The 22,503-nt window shown below is 37.5% G+C and overlaps 1 protein-coding gene across 19 annotated transcripts in view; it reads right to left on the minus strand.

The window, feature by feature from the left end:
• The window catches only part of DOCK9 (dedicator of cytokinesis 9), a 114,514-nt gene that overhangs the window by 77,678 nt on the left and 14,333 nt on the right, over nt 1–22,503 (minus strand). For 4 of the 19 annotated variants that reach the window (XM_050332695.1, XM_050332682.1, XM_050332681.1 and 1 more), the window contains exon 1: nt 18,241–18,843. The exons of 5 other annotated variants lie outside the window; for them this stretch is intronic. In XM_050332695.1, coding sequence (XP_050188652.1) covers nt 18,241–18,402 — 162 coding nt within the window. In that variant the 5' untranslated portion in view covers nt 18,403–18,843. Of the gene's footprint in view, nt 1–4,651; nt 4,876–18,240; nt 18,848–22,503 lie in introns of those variants that run through there. 10 more of the 19 variants (XM_050332692.1, XM_050332696.1, XM_050332684.1 and 7 more) reach the window with 5 other exon arrangements.

Genomic DNA, 22,503 nt, shown 5'->3' on the forward strand with positions numbered 1-22,503 from the left:
TGATCGGATTCCTGTGTGACCACTTGTGGCAATTTGGGGAGCTTTTCAAAGGACAGAATAAACATTTGTATGGTCAATACAGTCAAAAAGCTCACATATCATCTACCATCTGAACTAGCGAGGAGTTAGATCACAGCACCAATTCCATAATGTGGTAGCAAGGGAAAGCTGTCATTCCAAATGGGTAGTGGATTTTTACACGGTGCTGCACATGATCAGCACTCTCTTCCACTTCTCCCTGGTGCTGAAGAGCTACATCCATCCTCCTATTAATTCTCTTGGGAAGATGATATATAAAGACTGAAAGAATGCTCTGGATTCTCTCATTTTACCAGCAAAAAGAGAGGAAAAAGATTACTTTTAAAGCCAAGTTAACTAAAATTTTTCATGGGCACGCACACACACGCACAAATCACTTCTCTAACTCGCCTAATTCAAAAACCAAAGATGCATATACTGCAGCTTCAAAAATCAGTCAATTCATTGCAAATGCCTCTCTCTACCCTGTACTCATGAAACTGGTTCACTACAACCATAAAGTTTATGAAAAGGAATCTTAAAAGGAATAAAAGCTTTTCTTACATTTTGTTGCGTGCTGTAAACACAAGATGTAAAAAAAGAAATAGAATCCTCCCTCATTAGAAGCTTTTATATAATCTAAAGCTCACTGTAGACAAGGTTGTGAATAAAGACCTCTCTTATTTAATCAGTAAGGTACCTGATTTGCAGAAATATGATTTGTGTTAAAATTTATGAAGAATTTGCTTCCTCACGTTTCTCCTAAATGTTACTTATTACTTTCTTAGTCGTTTGTCTGATTCAAAAGGAAGAGGATGTTTTATCAGTTTGAACCAGATACAAAAAAAGAAAACAATAAACAGCATGCTGATGCTGGCATTTAGCCAAACATAAAACAGTGAAAGGAAGCAGATTCTCTCTCAGGCTCTTCTATATTAAAATAAATAAATAAAAAAAATCTGGTCTATTATTTCATATAATATAAGAGAAAATATGTTGGGTAGTTATAGTATTGTTGAATATGGTTTATGGACCAGCTGACGCAGATAAAACTCAGCCCAGTCAAAACTGCAACATCGAGTTTATAGGCACTAAAAGTCAGTCTTTCAAACAAGGTTTAAATCTTCCTACTAATCTGCAGCCAATGGTATTTTTATTTCTGTAATCTAGGAAAATGCTAAGGGCATATGGTTTCATGGGGTCCAGCACCCGAGCCAGCCAATGCTATATTTGTTGGAATATAAAAGAGCAAATTATCTGCCATGCCACTTTGGTTCTTCCCTGAGTATTATAAGCATGAAAACTTATCAGAAATAAGAAGCATTTCAAAAAAGCAGTCAGGACACCCACACAGTAACCAGAATTTACCAGATTATAATTAATCTGCCAGTATATAGTTTATATATTTGGACAAGCAGTGTCAAAATTCATCAGACAAAAGAAATTTTGATTTAAGAGTTCAATGATTGCCTCCATTACACATTACAGGAAAAAAAAACCCCACAGTACATGTTTTTCTTTTACGCTTAAATTGAGAGAAATGTTATCTTCCAATTGTCATCTCAGAAAACAAAAGATGGTCATGTTAAGCACACTGAATATTGTTAGTCGCCTGCTACAAAACATCATTTAGCTTATAAAAGCATATTTAGCACATACACCTGCAAATTAACAAGTTCCCATAAAGAGTAAAGTGGAGCTACAGGCACTAGCAGGAAACAGCATAAAAATAGATGAATCCGTGTTATGTATTTCTCAACACTGGCCTGAGGCAAGCCACTGTGGAAAAACAATAAGATTATTTAATACTAAACATGGGTAACAGCTCCCTATTATTTTATGTCAATAAACATAAAATAAATTCCCAGGTTGAGGTTTTAAATATTAATTGAAAAAATCAATTGTATCCTAGTGCTTATTCTTAACTATTACATTTTTTACTGCCAGCATGTCTCCAAGCAGAAAGATGACCTCCAAAAGATTCAACTTCCCAGAAACATCATCTGTTTTGATAAGCAGTTACTACTTCTGACTATCAAAGTGAAGCTGGACAGCACACATACTCATCCAGTAACTTCTACAACAGCCAGCACAACAGCAGTTCATCCTAAGCAGGGTTTTGAGGCACCACCTGAAAAATCTAAATGCTTTTTCCAGGAGCTCTTCTTGCTTGTTAGCCTCAAAAGCAAAGCTATGACACAATCTAATTCAAATCGCAGGAAAACAAGAGAGCACACGTAGTGACATACTGGCACTGAAAGCAGCAGAAGACTCCTGTCGTGAACCTACCCTCCTAACGAGGAAAAGTTAATTCAGGCACAGCCCGCAGTCAAATAACATTGTTTCAATAACACATGGGATGCTTCCAGTTAGAAATACCAGGTTTCCTCCATACTCCAGCAGAGTATTCACTCTTAGTGAACTATATTTAAATAATTAAATGAATGTGACAAAAAAACCTGTTGCTTTCTTGAATTCCTGACCACTGATTCTCTCTCATTGTCATAAAGAATACTCAAAAAACTCGAGCACTAGGTAAATCACATCATAATTGCCCACATAAAAGGAATACATGCACACCTGAAAGAATCTTTTAGGCAATAGCTGATAAGAAGTATTACTAGAGTAAATCAGAAGCCTACTGTTCGATATGCTTTTGAGGATTGCTACCTAATGTAATTCCAAGGTTTCTAATCCAGAAAACAAGAAGTTTAGATTTTATTACAGCAACTAGCAACATTACCAGTCTTACTACCTTACTGCACCCTATACCAGTGACAAGACACCTATTTTCAGTGTGGCAGTAAAAATGTAGTGCAATGTCATAATCTAATGAAAGAAAAATGGACCCAAATGTCAGAGTTAAACAAAACATTGCACCCTACTTTTCACTTTGTGCCTGGCAGTACACTTGCTGGAAAGTGTCCTTGAAATACTTCACCTAGCTTTCCTCAATAACTAGACAAAAGGAGAAGCAAAAAGGGATGTTATACCATCTATAACTATGTGCCATACATATACTTGTCTCTCTATTTATTTATATATATATATAAACAAATATATATAAATAAAACAGATTAACAGCAAAATAGTAACTGGAATGACAGCAAATATGTGACCTATGTGGAACCTAAATGTTCTTCTCCTTAAATGTTGACCTTTGTTTTGGATGCACCCACTTTATCTGAAAATAAAAAATGGGAGGACAAACACTGGAGGTGTAATATTCCATGAACATTAAACATAGTAGTACTTGGAAAATTATGAGGATGTAGTTCATAAATGGTTATAAAAACACAGTATTGTTTCATACTTTTTTTTCTTATTAAATAAGTACATATGCTTGCTGATTAGCTGCAGTACTCTAAGTATCTGCAGAAACATTAATATCCTCTCTGAGTACTCATGGGGGAATAAAAACAGTTCTAAATAAAGTTAAACATTCCAAAGGCAGGAAAGCACACACAAGATTAGCTCATATTGTACTGATGAAAATCTGGACCAGAAATCAGAACACACCCATATAAAAAAATCCCACGTTTTACTAACAACTCTCTGAGTACAATGAAACTTAAGAAAACAGTGTCAAGGAAAAGAAAGTTTGTCTTACTAGCACACATGTAAGCTTTCAGTTATATACAGTAATGATTCCCATACAGTTACAGATGACTATTACTAGATATAAATGGCCAAAATGTTTTACTTAATTCTTAAATGCTTAGTGTGAAGCTCAAATAAGAGGGAGGAAAGCACAGTTTGAGGATCACAGCCCCATTAACTTCAACCACAGACAGATAAATGAAGAGGGGACCATCAGCAGCAGCAATTAAGTATGAAATATTACTAAGTTGGAATTTTAGTAAGAACTATCAAAGCACTTCCTTCTACTGATACATAAGTTATTAGTTTAAGAATCCTCCTCTGTTATTTGAAAAAGTTTATTGTCCTAGCTGGAGAGAGTCAGTGGATTCATTACAGCTCACTCATTACGTTCTCTTGCTGTACTATTGAAGTTCCAACAGCACGGAGTGTGTAGAGATATGGAAGAAAAAATAGTTCTTATTTGATTACTTCCCCCATATACAAATACATTCCCTTTTCCCTCCCTTGAAGCTATTTTACAACTTTAAATTCCTAAGTAATGTGCGTGAAGGCAATGAAAAACAGATCCTTTAACAGAAGTACTCATGAATGATTTAAACAGTTCTTTGATAATTTAAGTAAACTTTAACTGTTACACATACACTTCAGAGAATTGAAATATATATTAATGGAAAGATATACTGGGCAATTAAAAAACAGAGGTGCTAGGAAGTATTTTAAAGCTAAAGTAGTTTTCATGCTAGGTTCAAAGAGGTGCACAACTATGCTAGACAGACTGAAAAGCAGCTAGCATGAAAACCAAATTCCAAAGTCACACTCAAAGAGAACCAAAGATTTGGCAAATCAGAGCAGTAAAAACTAAATGAAATGGTAAACAACACAGAAATAATTACACCTTAGTCTTAAACACGAGTTATTGACAAGTAAGAATGTTGGAGCTTCTCATTAGTGTCAGATTAAGCATTTTTTCATTGATGAACAGAACTGGAATTATTAAAGGGAAGAGATAGCTTATTTAAATAGTTCTTACCAGCACTACCACAGGACTCTCTGCTTCCACTTCACAAGGACCTGCATCCTTGCCCTTCTGTGGAGATTCTATAGAAAGCTCTTTCTTAGGATTTCTGTTTGTTCTTGCCTGCATTCTTTGATTAAAAATACAAACAGCAGCAAAACCGTATGCTTTTTGGCATCAAAGTTATCGACATGCCAATGATCCAGTGAAAACAATAGCTCTTTCCCTGGCACAAGCAGCAGAAAGTACAGACTAGTCTAACTTCTCAGCTGCAGTTTGCTAAATCTGTTATGGTGGGAATGCATGACAGACAAAGGCCAGCCCCTAAGCACGCTGTATTCCTCTGAGGAGAAGAAAAAAAAAAAAAAAAGGTGGATCCATGTTAATGCCTTAAGGTTATGAGTCAAACACAAAAGGGAATGTGCATTTCTAAAACGACCACGTAAAACAGTCCAAGTCTTGTACAGCACTCATAAAAGTCAAGGCTTCAGTAACTTAGAAGTATTTTTAGTGTAAGAATTAATCACTTTTTGACAACTGTGTCTCTTCAGAAGTATAAACCCCTCAGTACTTCTTTTTTGGATTTATTTACATTAATATTGCTTACTTGGGTACTATCAATAACCAGCTACTAACCAAGCACATTCTCCAGGATCAATGCCCCAAACAGATACATTGCTCTTTTCTGGGGCAAGGATGGGGATGCTCTTTATCTTAGTGCTAAGCCCATATTAAAAGTTCTAGTTTAACATCAAATTGCCCTCACACTAAAAATATTATATGCTCTACAAAGATGCTAACTCAAAATAAAATTCAAAAAACATCTTTATACCTTTAACTCTTAAGCAGTTAACTCTTCAACTACCAGGTGTCTCCCTTGTCTTGTGAACAGTTTGCAAAAGCGTCTCTTGGCCTGGAGATGCAGGGGTACACAGTGTTTTGTGTAAGTTCCTGTCCTTAGCTACAGCATAAACTCAAGTCATGCTTCAACTTTGCTTTTGTAATCCAATCTACTCTTCTACTGTACTGCTACTTACAGACACTGTTCAGTGCACACATACACTGGCAAAATAAGAAGCAGCAATTTTATTGGGATGATTTGTGTGCAATTCTTTACTGTAGTGCAAAGCAATTTTGTATGCAACCTTGCTGACATTTTTGGTAATTTTTAGAGTTTGACTAATCAAACTTCCACATATAGTAGTTTTAGCATATGAACGTATCCTAAATTCCTCCTGAAAAAAAAAAAAAGTGAACTGTGACAAGAAGTTCTCTCCAGGTTTTGAGAGGAATATTTTGGTTTTCCCTTTGTTTCTTTTTAGCACTAATGAGCTGCAACCTTCAAGTACACAAACCTCAGTAGCTTTATTTACCAACCAAAAATACATCTGAGAGAAAATTTAACTCCCCAGAGAAGCACATCCCTATTTTAGACTCTGTCCACTAAGGAACCAGACAGCTGTGGAAACTAAGCCATCACTCTCATTCAATTCTCAATTCTGTTCCACTTCTTGGAACAGTTAGTAGTCTCACTTCAATATAACTCACATCTTAAATTTAACTTAGCATGAATTTTTATCTATTCTCTAATAGAAGAGAAAGTCACCTTAACCTGCAGGAAGGAGATGAAGTTGTGGAGCAATATGCTCTTTTAGTGCTAGTATTTTTAAGAAGACACAACTTCAGGTCTTCAGACCTAACATAAGATGTTGATATCCCTTTCTTTTCCCCTTCTCTCAGCTCCCACACTTGCATAACATACTGCTATTTTAACTTAATTGCACTCATGAAATTGAGTCTGACCAAGAATTTGCCCATCCCATCCACAATGCAAGCACATTTCTAATGAGTGCACTGAAAGAAATAATAACATTTCAGTCAAGCCAATAATGATTTATTATGCTTCTGTCTTTTCCTCTAGGTGACACAAGTTCAATCCATTTACTTTTTAAGCTGCCTCTCCCATGCACAGACAGCAAACTCTAGAAAACAGTATGCATAAAGTTTCTTTAAGAGTTAAGAAGGAAACTAGCAGTTTAGTCAGATTTACAAAACAGATCTTCCTGTGTAAAGCAAGGTGGACAATAGTTCAAGAACATTTAGTTACACTTTTTATTTTGCACCAGCCTCTTTTGTTTTCAGAAAACGGAAGCACAGAACAGCTTAAACTAAATTACACCATTACTTGAGGATGCAGCTGCCAAACAGGAATTTGTTTCATTGAGATGGGCTGCAATTATACCCAACTGCAACCAGAAATGCACAACCTTATTATAAGGCACTTGCAAACCCTCACACAAAAGAAGACTTAAAAATATTATAAGCTTTAAATAGTATTTCTTCTACTTAATTTAACAAAGGATTCTACTTCTTAACTGCAAAATGGTTTTATCCTGGTCAGGTACTTCTCTTGAATGCATCTGGATAACTTTAGTTCAGTATAAACATGATTCTCTTTCCCCAGCATTCTTTCTATTCTTCTCAAAATATGATGAGGGATAAAAAGAAAAACAACAGGCTAACATTTCTATAACATCAGGTTAAAGATATAAAAGTTGTTTTTCCTTATTGAACGACTAATGTAATTTCTTGTTTGCATTTCATTAACAAACATATATAATCAGAATCATAGAACAGACCAGGTGGAAAAAGACCTCTGAGATCATCAAGTCCAACCCTTGATCCAACACCATACTAGACCATGGCACTCAGTGCCACATCCAGTCTTATCTTAAAAACCTCCAGGGATGGAGAATCCACCACCTCTCTGGGTAGCCCATTCCAGTGTCTGACTACTCTCTCTGTAAAGAACCTCTTTCTAATATCCAACCTCCCCTGGCAGAGCTTAAGCCCATGTCCTCTTGTCCTACTGCTGATTGCCTGGGAGAAGAGCCTGTCGTGGTTTTGCCCAGCCAGCCAGTCCCTGGGGCTGAGGATGGTTTTGTCCAGGTGGATTTCCGGAAAAAAAGGCCAATAAAAACTCTTAGTAACGCCTTTGCTAATTACATATTCAAGAAAACGGAAGAGAAGTGGAAATTAGAAGCGGTAGCCATGTAGGAGAGGCAGCAGACCCAGGTGAGGGCCAGGGCCCCTTCCTCTCCCGGCTCTGGGCCGGGGGCAGGTGTAGCACTGAAGCCCCCCTTCTCTCATGTGAGAGAGAGTGAAGAAAAAAAAACTTTAGAGAAAGACTGACTGCTTGGACGAGAAACGCTGCAGAAGAAATTCCAGCAAAGAGATAATGAAGTGTCCAAGGTCAAAGCTGGCAGCTGCAGGAGAAAGAAGAAAAGTGCGAAGGGGGGCTTGTTTCTCCTCCCTTTCGCTCTCTCCCTTCAGCAGGGAAAAGATTGAAAAATAAAACCCTGCTACCTGTGAAAGTTTGTTGGGGTGAGGAGACCCCCATGTTGCTCGTGGAGGAGCCTACACTGGAATAAATTGATGTATGAGGAAGCCGAGACTTCATGAGAGACCTGAGGTGAGGCAGAGTCCTGTTGAAGATTTTGTGACCCTGAGGGAAACCTACGCTGGAGCGAGATGGCCCAGGTGGGATGTTGGGATCCAAGTTAGACCCATGTTGGAGAGGTCTGTCATGGACTGTTCTCCCGTGGAAAGGGACCTCCACAGGAAAACAGGGGTGGACTCAAAAACCATTATCCCCTGTGACCCTGTGGTGAAGATTCATGGTAAGCAAGTGTCGCCTTGCAAAGCCCATGAAAGAAAAAACCTTCAGGGCCTGGGTAACCCCCAGCCTCCAGTCTTAGCCCAGGAGTGGGACAGGCCCAGTCCTGGAGGCTGACACAAAGCAAGAGAAAAAGAGTTCCAGCTACGACGAGAGTGCTGCAGAGTTATTGAAGAAACCTGGAACTCCGAGAATGGAAAAAGAAACTGCTTTTCCTCCTTGGACTGATATAAAGGGGGGAGAAGTATTTCTGTAAATACATAGCACTTAAGTAGAATTATTATAGATGTTCTTTAGTAGTTTTTATTTTGCTAGTAATAAATGTTAATATTATTTTCCCAAATCTGGTCTCTTTTGTCTGCATAAACCTTCTTTCAACTAATTCTAATTGTGTGGGGGGTGTGAAAGCAAATTGACCCAGAGCAAAACCACGACATACCTCTTTCATTAATGTGATCACTGTCAGCCTGGATCACCAGTAGTGGATAATAACCAGAGGGCAGGACTAGCTCAGGGAGTCTCCTACTAATATCCCTCACCTGGGCCCCAGGAAGGCAGCAGACCTCCCTGTGGGATGGGTACAGTAGGCACATAGAGCTCTCAGTTCCCCTCAGAAGGGAGTCGCCTACTACAATTACCCTTCTTTTTTTCTTTGTAGTTGAGGTTCTTTTAACAAAAACAGAAGTGTGAAGCAGTACCTCCAGAGCTATATCCTTCATGAAAGAGACCTTAACTGCTAAATTGATGTGTACTTTCAACATTTATTTTCTGCTGAGGACTTAGTGATTACCTCAAGAATTTAATTCATGAAAAAATACTTAGGGAAGAAAACCAAAACAAACAAAAAGACAAAACAAAACAGAGAAGGAAAAAACCTCAAAGCAAACCAAATAAACAAAATCCCAAGAAGTATTACTTATCCAGGAATCGCACAGTCAGAAGATTTAAGCTACTTTAATGAAGATGTGTATTAAAAGAATTTCCCAATAAAACATTATGATTCAAAAAGTGAAAGATGAAAACCAGAACTTTAAGACATGTTATCACCTTGTTACATGATCTGTAGTTTTAATCCCCTTCGCTGCAATTAAAAATGGTAACCAAAAAAAAAATACTCAACTTGTTGCATCAGGCAATTAGTTACCCAAGTAAGGATCAACAGAGAATACAGGAAAACAATGCACAAATAGAATGTCACCATACAAAAGTTATTTGGTTGCACTTCCAACATGTCTCCTAAAATTGCAGGAAATTACTAGCTAGAGACCTATCTGCAAAATAACTCCGATTATTATGGAAACAATGCATTTCATCTTTTTACAAACACAATGGCTACGAACACATGGTACTTTTAACAACAGTACTTTTCACATCATTTCCAACAGCTAAATAGTTGGCTCACTTCTTGCATCATGTACTCTTAAGGAATAGCCTATGTAATTAAAAAATTACAAAAGTAACAAAGTTCTTAGTATTTCTGGAATACCTCCGTGATTTATCCAGACAATTTGCTGCCCAATAGACAAGTTCTCCACGTACACTCTCTTATTCCTCCAAATCACTTTTCATTCCAAGAACTTGCTTACCTAATGTAAAATACCATATAATGAAAAGTGAATGATAGTAAGATAACAGGTGGCATAACGAGAATTTCCTCTGTACTTTGATGGAAGAAAGGATGACTACCCAGCCTCCCTGTAGGAACAAGCTAAAACCTGAGGAGTTTGGTTTAATGGCCCTTCTTTTGCTCCAAGTCCTACTTAAAAGATGCATCAAGATCACTAAACCTACCAGCTCTAACTACAGCCACCAAACTCATCTCTGTTAGCCGTTCTAGGGAAAGAACCGTCACTTAACCTGTAGCAGCTGGGAGGACGAGAGGAAGGAATATCATATTGCTGTGGGTTTGCGTGTCCTGTATATGTGAAAATGGAAGGATTTGACATTATTTACTAAAACATCTCTTTAGTAAAGTATCTCTTAAAAATTAATTAAAAAATTAGAGGGATGGAAAACTGGAGGTGGTTTGATGCTTTGTCTTGTTAGGGGGTTTGGGGATTGGTTTTTTTTTGGTTGGTTGGTTGGTTGGGTTTGGGGTTGAATTTTTAAGGCAGTAGCTCATCTGAAAATATGGACCCACTTCAGCAGAATGACAAGGACCATTAAAGGCCGGTATTTCTTCTCTCATCTGTATTAGTACAAGACATTCCAGCACCACCCTCCCACACCTGGCAGCCTGCCACGCAGCTGTATTAAAGGGTAACATTTCACAAGTCAGTGGAAGATTCAGTATTGCAGCTATACATATATTCATACTGCCAAGTTTCATAAGTGACCAACAGATATGCACTTGCCCTGGAACAATATATTCACAAGTTCAAGAGAAAGGCTGATAGCAGATGGAATGCAGATGCAATTCAACTCGGTAATGCCCTGAATCCACACTACACTCAGATGAAATAGAAAAAGTCACACAAAACTCAGTTAGGAAGGCTCATTCTTCCTATGGCAAACACTGAAAATGTGTAATCTGCAGTCCCACCAATAAGGAGAACATGCTCAGTCAGAAACAGGGATGAAAAAAAGGAAAACCATAAGACACAGATATGAGTGTGCTACATATTATGCAACTTTTCATATTGTAAACATTATAGCTACAATACTCCCATTTTACTGACTTTCTTTGGTAAAGCAAGAAATAAGCCCATTCTGTAACATGCAGAACAACAATCCCTCTTTGGAGAGGCATGTCTAAGTCAATATGAACACTATAAATCTCAAATTTTGCATTGTAGTTAAAATTACTCTTAAAAAATTATTTTTAGAGAGAGTCAAGCAGCCTGGATAGAACAAAGATGCTGAAATACTACATAGAAGAGGTCTCAGTCATAAGTAGATTGCATTGACGAAAAAAGATAACACCGATGTACAGATTTGTATTACCACTCAAGAAGCTGGAATACAAAAACCGATCTCCCTTTTTTAATAGCAGCATGAAGTTAAAGAATTTCTCCCAGTGTGTGCTTCTATTGAGCCCACAGTGATTCTGCGCAATGCATTTTGAAAAGTTCTTTATCTCATGGAAAAAACATGGCTAAAGTTAACATCAACATGGCATATCTCATTATTATTTCTCAACTAGACAGATATCTGACAGATAAGATACAGTACCTTATTCTGGACATTCTTACACTGTGACAAATACAAACTAAAATAAGTTTAAAATCACAGCAGAGCTAAACAAAATACAGATTAACTTAAGTCTTGTCCATGTCACACATTTGCATACTCTTATCTATGAAGTATCAACTTGAGGTGCAGTTGCTTGACTCAACGGTGACCAATTCATTTCATACCATCTTAGTAGATACCTTTCTGTTTTCAGGGAAAACTTGACTTCCTTATAGTCCCAAGGGGGAAAAAAAAAACCAAACAAAAACAACAACAGCAACCACCAAAAAAAAAAAAAAAAAAAACAGACACCAAAAAAAAACCCACAGTAGAATCTGGCCAGTATAGGAGACTTCAAGATTAAAACTGCACTTGTGATTTAACTGTGGTTCTGACATATCTCCTTATAGAAAGGACACACACAAGCAGACTTTCTGTGAACCAGAAAGACGGCTTTTTTCTTAACTGGACAGGACCTTATGACTATCAGAAACTAATTCAGCAGAACAGACACCAAACCAAAGACAAAAAGTGAACCACATCTCTAAGTCTGAAGTTCTCTCAAATAATGAAGTTCTCTCAGTTCTGTGCCAAGCAAGCCTGAGGGAGGAGTCTTCTCATGGTGTAGAGCATCAATTTTACATGACTTTTTCCAGGAGAGATCTGCTCCTGGAGAAGATTGTTAATTCAGTTCTGTCCTCAAGCTGAAATAAGAGTGCATCTTGGTTTGCCTCTAAACAGAAATACAAAACTGTCTTGGACTTCACACTGCAGAGTTTTAAGAATCAAGGACACTGCAAGGGTTAGCAGTTGGCTCCCAGGTTTGGGTTTTCAGCACAAGAAAGACATGGACCTGTTGGAGTGGGTCCAGAGGAGGCTTACAAAGATGATCAGAGGGCTGGAGCACCTCTCCTAAGAAGTCAGGCTGAGAGAGTTGGGGTTGTTCAGCTGCAGAAGAGAAGGCTATGGGGAGACCTTATAGCACCTTCCAGTTCCTAAAGGGGGCCTACAGGAGGGCTGGAAAGGGACTGTTTACAAGGGTGTGTTGTAGTGACAGGACAAGGGGGAACGTGTTTTAAACTGAAGGAGGGTAGGTTTAGATGAGATATTAGGAAAAAATTCTTTAGTCAAGAGGTGGTGAGGCACTGGAACAAGTTGCCCAGAGAGACAGATTGTGGATGCCCCATCCCTGAAAGTGTTCAAGGCCAGACTGGCTGGGGTTTTAAGCAACTCAGTCTGGTGGAAGGTTCCCTGCCTGGGGCCAGGAGGGTTGGAACTTGATGATTTTAAGGTCCCTTCCAACCCAAACCATTACATGATTCTATGATTTACTTTAATTGTATTTCATTTCATGACAGATTAGGATACCTGCATCTACAGATTACTCAAATGAGCAATTCAGACTGTTCTAAATGGACATATTCATTGGGAAAGAAGAGCAAAGAAGTCAACTCCTTTCTGTGTGCTCATTAAGTCTAGTCTTAAAATCCCCACCCATGCAACTTCTCCACCGTATATGTCATCTACCCCATCCCCAAGACTGTATAAAATTTAACAGGATTTTCTGGGGGTCTTTCAGGGGTTGAGTGTTTGGACTTTGTTTTTGTGTTTTTTTTTGGTTGATAGGGTTGTGCTGCTCTCGGGGTTTTTTTAACTCCAGACATTTTGCTTGCTTTCAACACAAGATATTCTGTTCCCCCCTGCTGCTACATTGAAAGGGAACACGTTTTCTACCTGGATGCAACTTAATGCCATACTTCGGGGTTGGATAACTTTCTGTGGTAGTTCAATCTGTATTGTCATGGATGAACAATAGCTTATGCATGTAGGCTTGACCAACTATTCTCAATATTTTATACTCAAAGATTTTCTTCCTGAAGATACATGCCACTACACTTTTGCATGCCACTACACTGAGTGCCTGCCAACTTCTGCCTGATTGTTCTCTCATGCATCTTTCAAAGCAGCGCATTTGGTGAATATGTGTGGCAATTTCTCCTGCTGAGAGGGCAGAGGGACATCAGGAGATGGACATTCAAGCATTCTCCCCAAAGGAATCTAATGAAAGGTCAAAAAAAAAAAAAGAAGCCTCTATAAACCATCAAGAGATTTAACCAAAACTAAAAGTCAGCACATCAGACACCAGGTGTTTATTCAGCCAGAGCAGTAAGAGGAAAGGATAAAAGAAGTGCTCTAATTCAAGTGATTCATGGGAAAAAAACATGCAAGTTAGATGCTGTACTCATACATATCTGTTTCTTCCTTATTAAGGGCCTAATGAGGTCTAATGCTCCAGTTGCTGCTGAATGAAAGCCACTTATAATGCAGTTAAAAGTTGAAGCAAGCTATGACAGCGAAATAACAGACCAAGCCATCAAATTGTCTGCACACCATTACAGAATTGCTGCAAGAGCTGTTTAAGCACATTAAGATAAAACAACTTCCAGTTACTCAGCAGAATTACTTCCTTAGATCTCCCTCCTTTATCTATTTCTGCTTTATTTCCACTAAACTTTTCTACTGCATATAAACAGGTTGATATTTATTTGCAAATTAGCAAGAACAGACCTTAATATAAGGCTTTGAGTAAATAAAACTTTTAAGGTTTATTTTAAACACATCACATGTTAAATCAAATCTTTTTTGAAAAATCATCCATATATAATTTAATATTAATTTGAAATCAAGATATTTGCAACATGGATGTGTTCTGTGGAGTTATTTCCAGAATGACGTAGCTCACTGGTGTCATTAGTCAATCTTCCCACCTGCCCAGACTTTGGTATATCTTCAAGATGTCACAGTTTATTAATAAACCAAATGACTCATGAGCAGCACAGGAAAAGCAGTCACAGAAGAATTCAGTAACACCTAATGATGACGAAGCTGTCAAGTCAACAGGTGATACGAACTAAGAAACTGCAGTTACTGAAAGATAGGGTTAGCGGTCCTGTTTCCCGCAAATACCTACATCTCTCTTATTAAAAGCTGGACATACACTATTTCAAAATGCCCTGCAATTCTTCTCAGGAACTGTGTAAGAACAATTTAAGTAACAGATATTTTCCACATCAGACTCAATAAATCAAAGGACTACTTAGAATATTAGGCCCCATTTTGCACATGCTACAGCTACCATACTACCTTAAGTAGGTTTACCAAACTACAAGGTTCTAAAGCTTAATGAGAGAAATGGTAGCATCGAATAGGCCATTAGAGGCAAATTGAGTGGAAAACATTTCAAGCATGGGAAAAAAGTAAGTTGCTTTCTGCAATTTTCAGACAAATATATAAAAATTTAAAAAATTAATGTCCTTTAGCCCACTCTGTCTCACTTTAAAATTTTATAGCTCTTCCATCTGTGCTCCTATCACACTCACCTAGCCTCTTCCTTTACTGAATACTTGAAGGGGCTTGTTAGCAAACCTCAAACTTTTTAAATGTTGCTAGTTTTATTGCCACCACATCATTCTCCCTTGCCAATTTTCCATCTTTGTCTATCACCCAAAACAGCTGTTTAGGCTCTAACTCACACATTACCACTTCACTCTAAGATAGTCATTGGTCATACAATGATCACAAAAAAAAAAAAAGGAATTTGAATATAAAAATAAAGGCCATGAAAAAACCTCCTAACTCTAAGATATTGCAACACAGCAGATATAACATGTAATATCATGCTGAAAATGGACTTCAAAAAATCATAGAGAAATTAAAGCTAAGTAATTAGGCAAATTAAAATGTTTTCTCAACATTTGCCAAAAATAAATACACCTAAGGTGGACATTTGGGGAAAATATATTTCATTCATTTTGATGCAACTTTTAATAGCATTTCAAACTAAATCTATAATCTTTTATTAAAATAATAATTATCTTTATCCATGTGGACCTAAAAGACCCTAAGAGATCCTATGTCCAATATAAAGTGACAGGTTAGAAACATTCCCAAAGCTAAGATACAGCATTTTCATTGCAAGCTTGAATGACACAGGATGGACAGAAACAAACTGTACTTCTGAGAAGACATTCTCACACAGGCTTTATTGTATCTTTCCTTCAAGCAATCAAAAGAGCAGGCCTGCTTAAGACAGAACTGTAATTAGATTTAACTAGACTTAAGATACAGCCTCCTGACCTCTGGGTTACAGGGAGAATAAGAAAAATGTAGACTAAACCTACTGCCTCTGCCTCCTTATTTCTTCTCAGAACAGGTGACTTTTTCCTTCAAGCGGAACTACTTCCCAAGAACTTCCTGTTCACAGTTTTTCAACACTGATTTTGCAAGAGAATCAATGTGTTGTTAAATTAAAGGACTCCCAGTAATTCACAGGTGTTTTGACAACAGCTTTATATCAGAACATACTTGATCCAAAGTGGCTAAATAGGCCAGACAGCAAAGCCAGGAAATTGCAGCTCAGATATGTGTTATAGCACAGACAAAGAGGTGAAGCCTCACACCCACACTTGCATCGGTTACAACATACACCGAAATAAAAGACAACACAGGCAAGTGACAATGCTGCGCTCTTTTGGTCTTGTCCATACAGCTTATCTTCAGAGGAGAGGATTTCTGTAGCCTTTTCCCTGCACAGCTTCTCAATGAGGAGAAACTTAATTTATCCTCCTGAAAGCCACCTCTTCAGAAGGGAAAGAGCTGGACAAATTAGGTTTTATAGCAAAGAGTACAGAAATTACGCAATTTAAGAGACTGAAGTCTTATATACTTAGGTGAGTTTCATAAAATCACTTGTCACTGTTGCCAGGACTGCAGTATCTTTCCCCCTCTTCTGACTCTTCAGAGAATGCCACTTTCCACTCTTCAGGGTAAGTCAAGTAGCAACTGCTTCCTCTGCAAGCCTCAGACAACATCTAAGAAAGCGACAGCCAGTGTCAGCTCATGACCTATTAACCAAGTCCTGTTTTTTTCTTGTAGAAAAAAAGAATTTTACTTTTGTTCTTCCGGACTACACTGCTCCAGTAAAACAAAGAGGAAGTCATTCTGACTCCTCTATTCTGCACACTCTTCCATACTGAACTTCAGGTACTTGTGCCAGGAAGAAACTTATCTTGATCCGCTACTTCCAGTTAAACCAAGCTGACAAAGACATACAGGAAAATTTAAAAAACAGTATCATTATTTAAAAGCATCTAGACATTCTGGAGTTGAAAAATCCCCCAAGTGACAGATGTGGAAATGGCAGATTAAGCATTATTTTGTGATTAATCTTGGCAGTTTGCCCCAATTCTGCAGGGATAAATTAAAAAAAAAAAATATTGCTGGAACAGTACCATGTGAAACCAAGAAGAAGACAAAAAAAAAAATTCCACTGCAACCTCCAAGTTAGACTAATTCATATTACATTAAAAACCACCAAACTATCACTTCATTCACTCATCTAACTATATGTAGAATTCAAGGGTACTAAAGGTGTAAGGTCTTAAATTCAAGGGATTACAAAAGTTATTTAAAGTATTCATTACCCAGAATTTCACAATTTTCTAACAATCTTCTGTATGAGACTAACTTAAAAATGGCTAACAGTGTAAAAGGGCTTCTAATACCCAGAGGAAGCCATTTTATTTTTAATATCCAACCACATTAAGCAAATGAAATATTACCATGAAGAGTAATATATATACTCTAAATTATTTTAAGCATTGAAGACAGTTCAGATCATTCTTTCCTGGAAGCTTGTGTTTGTATCCATGTATATAAATATACATGTGTATGTGCATGTATCTACACACATACACACATATAGATAAATACATACAACCACACACCTTTTTTTACTTATATTTCAGTTCACCTAAACAGCATAAAGGAAACAAAGCTTTGTGAAATTTCTAAAGACTTTCCATAGCTGCAATTACACAGCATGGTTATGCTAGCAAAATAGTACATGCTTGTCAGAATCTGTCCAGCTATTTTGGTGTACCACACCCCTCTTATCCCAACTACCTAGACAGTGACCAAGCAATTAACAAGTAAACTCAAATTATTTAAAATAAATATTTAAATCCCTAACTAGCCCAATTGTGAAGCAAGCAGTGCACATTAGCTGTTGCAATTCCACCCCCTCAAGCCTAAATGTAATACACTGACGCCCAAACGTGTTATTAACCTGGGGGGTACAAAGAGGACAGTCTCACTTTAAAGCCTGTTTTCTTTGCATCAAGCAACACCTAAAAAGCCCTTGAGAGCAAAGCAGGTTCAGAAAACAGTTATTGCTCCCTTTAACCACTTTTTTTTCTTCTAGAATGCTCTTGTATCCCCTTCAGTAAGTTAAACAGACATAAAACAGTTAAACAGTTTCAGAGAAAAAAAAATACTCAAATCCATATGAAAAAAATAAACCTTAAATCCCGGGTTACTGTTTCAACAATGCCTTCCTTAGTGCTTCCAAACAACATAATTATCAGTTGTTCTTCAGTTAAAGTGCCAAATACATTCCAAGAATATGTTTAGAAAGATCTAACAGCAGACAATCTTCTATAACAATTACAGAGTGGAAATTCTTCAGAGCTATCAATACAATTCTAAATGATATAATGAATATGAATCCTAAGCTTTGACATTACAGCTGCATGCATACATATATAACATGCCACATACATGCACTAACACCCTACACTATCAGGACAAGATATATCCATGTCTGTGCATAGCAGATGTTAAATAAACATGTTATCCTGTTTTTCGTTTAGCTTTCAATCAGCAGACAAAATTATTAATGAAACGAATTTGTATTTACCAGGGATGAGTGAATCAGTATTCCTGAATCTTCATCTGGCAAGCTGAATGCTGTGTATTCAAGGGCATTGTTTTCCCCTTGCTGTTTGCAAATATAACCACAGTTTCTCTCAAAAACTGTACGAATGCCTTTAAACAGAACCACACTTGTAGTGCAACCCATTCCAAAGCTGTTGAATTTTGCATTTCTAGCAGCCCTGATTACATTTGCAGAATGTCTTCTTCCTTCGCTCGACTGGAGTAATTTTCCTGTGCTTTGCAGAAATATCTCTTTGTACAATCCTCATTATGTCCGACATTTAGTATGTTCCTTGACTAGGAACCATCAGCTACTGAAATGTAATCCTATTTGTTTAAGCCCAATACTGCCAAAAATCCAGCCGCAGAAGACAAAAATCAGGGGGCTGATGAAAAGCAAAGGATACCTCAGCTGTAGAAGACAAGAGGCTTTCAGCATGTGCTGTACTCCACCACAGAGATGAAAAGATATTCCAAAGGGTCACAGAAAGAGCTTCTATACTCAGAGATCCTTAAAACATAATCAAAGATGAAAGGAAACTGCAAAGATACTGCTGCAGTTTCTGCTGCCAGCCACAAAGAATCCTCATCTGCTGCAAGAAAGCAGTCTCCCAGAATGCTTAGCACAGATTTCGTACTGGCAAACACTTCTTTACTTGACCTATATGTGCTTTTTCATGTTTGAAACAAAAACCTTCAAAATAAAAAACTCAAAATATGAAGTGGAAATTCTTAAATCACTGCTGCTATGGAAAGAAAAGAGCATGTTATATACACCTACTTCAATCAAATCTATGTCAGAGCATGCTATTATCCATTTAGGCAAACCACAAGGGAGCTGAAGGCTGTCTTTACTTTTTCCTTTCTTCCGCACATGCAAAGTGATCAGTCGATTCCCACCTACCAGAAACTGACTTTATTACTCCTTGATTGCATATAATCAATAGTCATAAAAAGCGGGAAAAAAAGAACACAGCTGACTATCTAATTCAGATCAACATCCACCTCTAAAACAAAAATATAGAATGAAATTTAAAATGCATACATTTCTTGGGTTTATAGTGACTCCCATACAGGACTCTACTCCACATACTGCACTTGTACAAGTACATAAATACCTTTGACACGGAGAACAAATATTAATTTTTTAAAACTATCTTTAAAGGCAAGGAATTTGCAAAAAATAACTGTCCCAATCCACATCATAATGGTACCAATTACACATCAGAGATTGCTGGTGAGTTTTATATTTCTGCTCAGCTGAAATCACTGAGATGTATTTGTTATTTACCTACCAAATTGTAAAACTGGATGAAAGAGCAATGTTACAAACTCAGAATTATTTCAGTGGGGTTAAAACAAAGTACATTAAAATCACTTAAGTGAAGCACTGAAGGAGGGAATAAATAGATTTACATCATCAGCTACAGATTTGCCCCAATGCAAATTAACTTATCTCAAGGAAATATTTGCATGCTACAATGATATATTCAGAATAAATATTTCAGACTTATTAGCATTTTCCCCTAACATCTGCCTAATTAATACGTCTCAATATGCTTCTCATTACATTTCTAACCTAAATGCAATATAATCAATGTGTCTACACGTTATTAAAAAAAAAAAAAGCCAAACCTATAACATTTGACAGTGATCCAAGTAGTTCCTGTCAGTCCCATATTCAAAAAGGCAGAAGTTAGGCCATTTCTCATATTGTAAGAAAATCCGAATGTTTTAAGGCAGTTCTGCTAATAATGAACAGCTTTTTGAGAAGGGAGAACAAAGTAAGTCATGGTGAAGAATTCAGCATAAATTCTACTATGAAGGACAGAGATACTTCATACATAACCATGAACCCTTGCACAGCAATGTCTCTGTACCACCTTCTATTCCTCCACCTATCCCACCCTCTTTGAAAACAAGAAGTAGGTCAGTGAGGGAAATGCTCTGCTCTGTTCACTAAGGCTGGATAAAGACATCCTTGCAAACATGCAAGGGAAAACAGCCATGGGAATTACCACAGAAGGCATTCCCCAAAAATACATTGAAGTTAACTGTTTCTAGTGCAGAAGCCCACTTCATTCCCACCTGAAATGTAGGATTATAGAGATCTGACAAAGTTCAGCTTACAAACATGATATCAAAAGTTAAGAAAACATTAAAAGGAAGCACTGTTTAGAGAGTTTTCTATTCAATTTCAAAGACTTCATAATAGCAGATGTTTCTAGCAAAAAAAGAAAGTAGCTTATGCCTTAAGAGAATATGTGAAAAGTAGGTCAGGTAACAAATTATGCACTAAACAGTTCTTCCAAATGTCTAGAAAATTATCTCACTTGTAAAGTACTAGGTAAGTTGAGGGGAAACAGAAAGACAAAAAGATTTAATTTGGAAAGACAAACATGTGAAAGAATAATAGACTGTCAGATTGGAATTTACCCTGGGAGGTGTTCTAATTCAAAACCAGTGAAGAGAAAATTTAATTCCAACTACATCTTGAATAAATTTAGCATCATGTTTTTACAGTATTTTAGAAAACACAACTGAAACTGACTTGGACCAACACAATGGTAACAATGGCACAAAAAGCATTCCCAGTAGAGCTTGAAAGGGAAATAATTATGGGGACATGAGGGGTGGGAAGAAACCACAAGGAGAAGGAGAAATTTCAATAGTATGCAATGTAAAGATATTAATTTGGTGCAAAGTGGAAGTTTCCAGCTTCATTAAGGAGATTCTTGGAATTGTAATGAACAACCACACTGCACAAACAGTGACCATCCAAGCAGAAATGTGACACAATGCAATATTATCCATTTCAGTATCATATCTCAAAGTGAAATGGTGTCATGGTTTGGGAATGGTATTCCCCAATTTAGTTTTCCCACTGAAACACTCCAACCACACGCTGCTCACTCACTACCCCCTCTTCACCTGCAGCAGGACAGAGGGGAGAATTGGAGGCACCAAAGGTAAAGATCAGGAGTTAAAATAAGAACTATTTACTGGAACCAGCAACAAGGTAAGAAAACAAACAGTAACAGCAGAGATACAAACAGAGAGTACAAGAAGGAGGCAAACGATTCACACGCAATTCCTCACCATGCAGAGCCCACTAATACATGAACCACTGCCACACTACACTGAACACAAGAGATCCCTTCTCCCATATGACCTGAGGTTGTATAGAATAACTTCTGGGTCCTAGCTGTGACCCCTCCTGGCTTCTGCAAAAATTAACTCTGCCCTGGTTGGAACCAGGACACATAGGAGCCTGGAAAAATTCTTACAAAGGTCTGACAGCACTTAACCAACTGAAGAGACCTAAAGGTCAGCCCAAGGCAGATAAAAGTCTTAATCCAATGGTAAAAAAACCAAAACAGAACAAATCAACATATGAACAAGCCCAGACTGTACATATGAGCAGCAAGGTACCTATTGCAAACTGTCTTTGGCTGAGCCTGAGTTATGAAAAGGTCTTTTTCCATAAGGCAGAGTGGAGGGGTGGAAAGTAAGACTATAAAGAGGAGACAACACTAATACCTATCTTCTCTTGGTTTATGAAAAAGAGTCTGCACCAGAAGGCATGTGGACTTAGGAAGAGCTATTTGAGTTAGGGATATAATATTTGCAAAAAATATACTAAGCCAAACTGCCTGTTTATATGGGCAGCAACAAGCTCCTCACTGCTTTATACTATATTGAATCTGTACTGACTGCACTATGAGATTCCTGAAGATAAAAAAATTAATTAGTTGTGTTAGTCCCAAGTTGTTCACAATCACATACTTTTGACACATGCTCTTTTGGACAAGTAATAAAGAAGAACCTCTAGTTCCCTTCCAGAAAAACCACAATTGCTTTAAGGGTCTAATCACCCCCTGATTACAGTAGATGGCTAATAATCACTTTGCACTTGGGACCTGAAGGATTTCAAATCAACATGTTAAGCAAGCCTTTGACAACCAAATGAATTCCAAGAAGCATAATTACAGAGGTACAAAGCAAATGAGGGCTAGCAATCAGACAGCTGGAAACAATGTTTACAAGTTTCCATTTGACACTGTTTATGTTAAACAGGGAATCAACCCGGGTTGATATCTTCAGCTCATCCTATAGAATTCTCACTATCAAAACGAGAACTTAGAGGCACCTAAGAGAGGTCTTCTAATTGAATGTATTACTACAAGACAAGGTGGACATTCTGTCTTCAGAAAAGCCACCACTAAAGGAAAACACTTCATTAAGA

Source organism: Myiozetetes cayanensis, unplaced genomic scaffold, assembly GCF_022539395.1.
Source record: "Myiozetetes cayanensis isolate MyiCay16 unplaced genomic scaffold, myiCay2020 scf5-8, whole genome shotgun sequence".
NCBI lineage: Eukaryota > Metazoa > Chordata > Aves > Passeriformes > Tyrannidae > Myiozetetes > Myiozetetes cayanensis.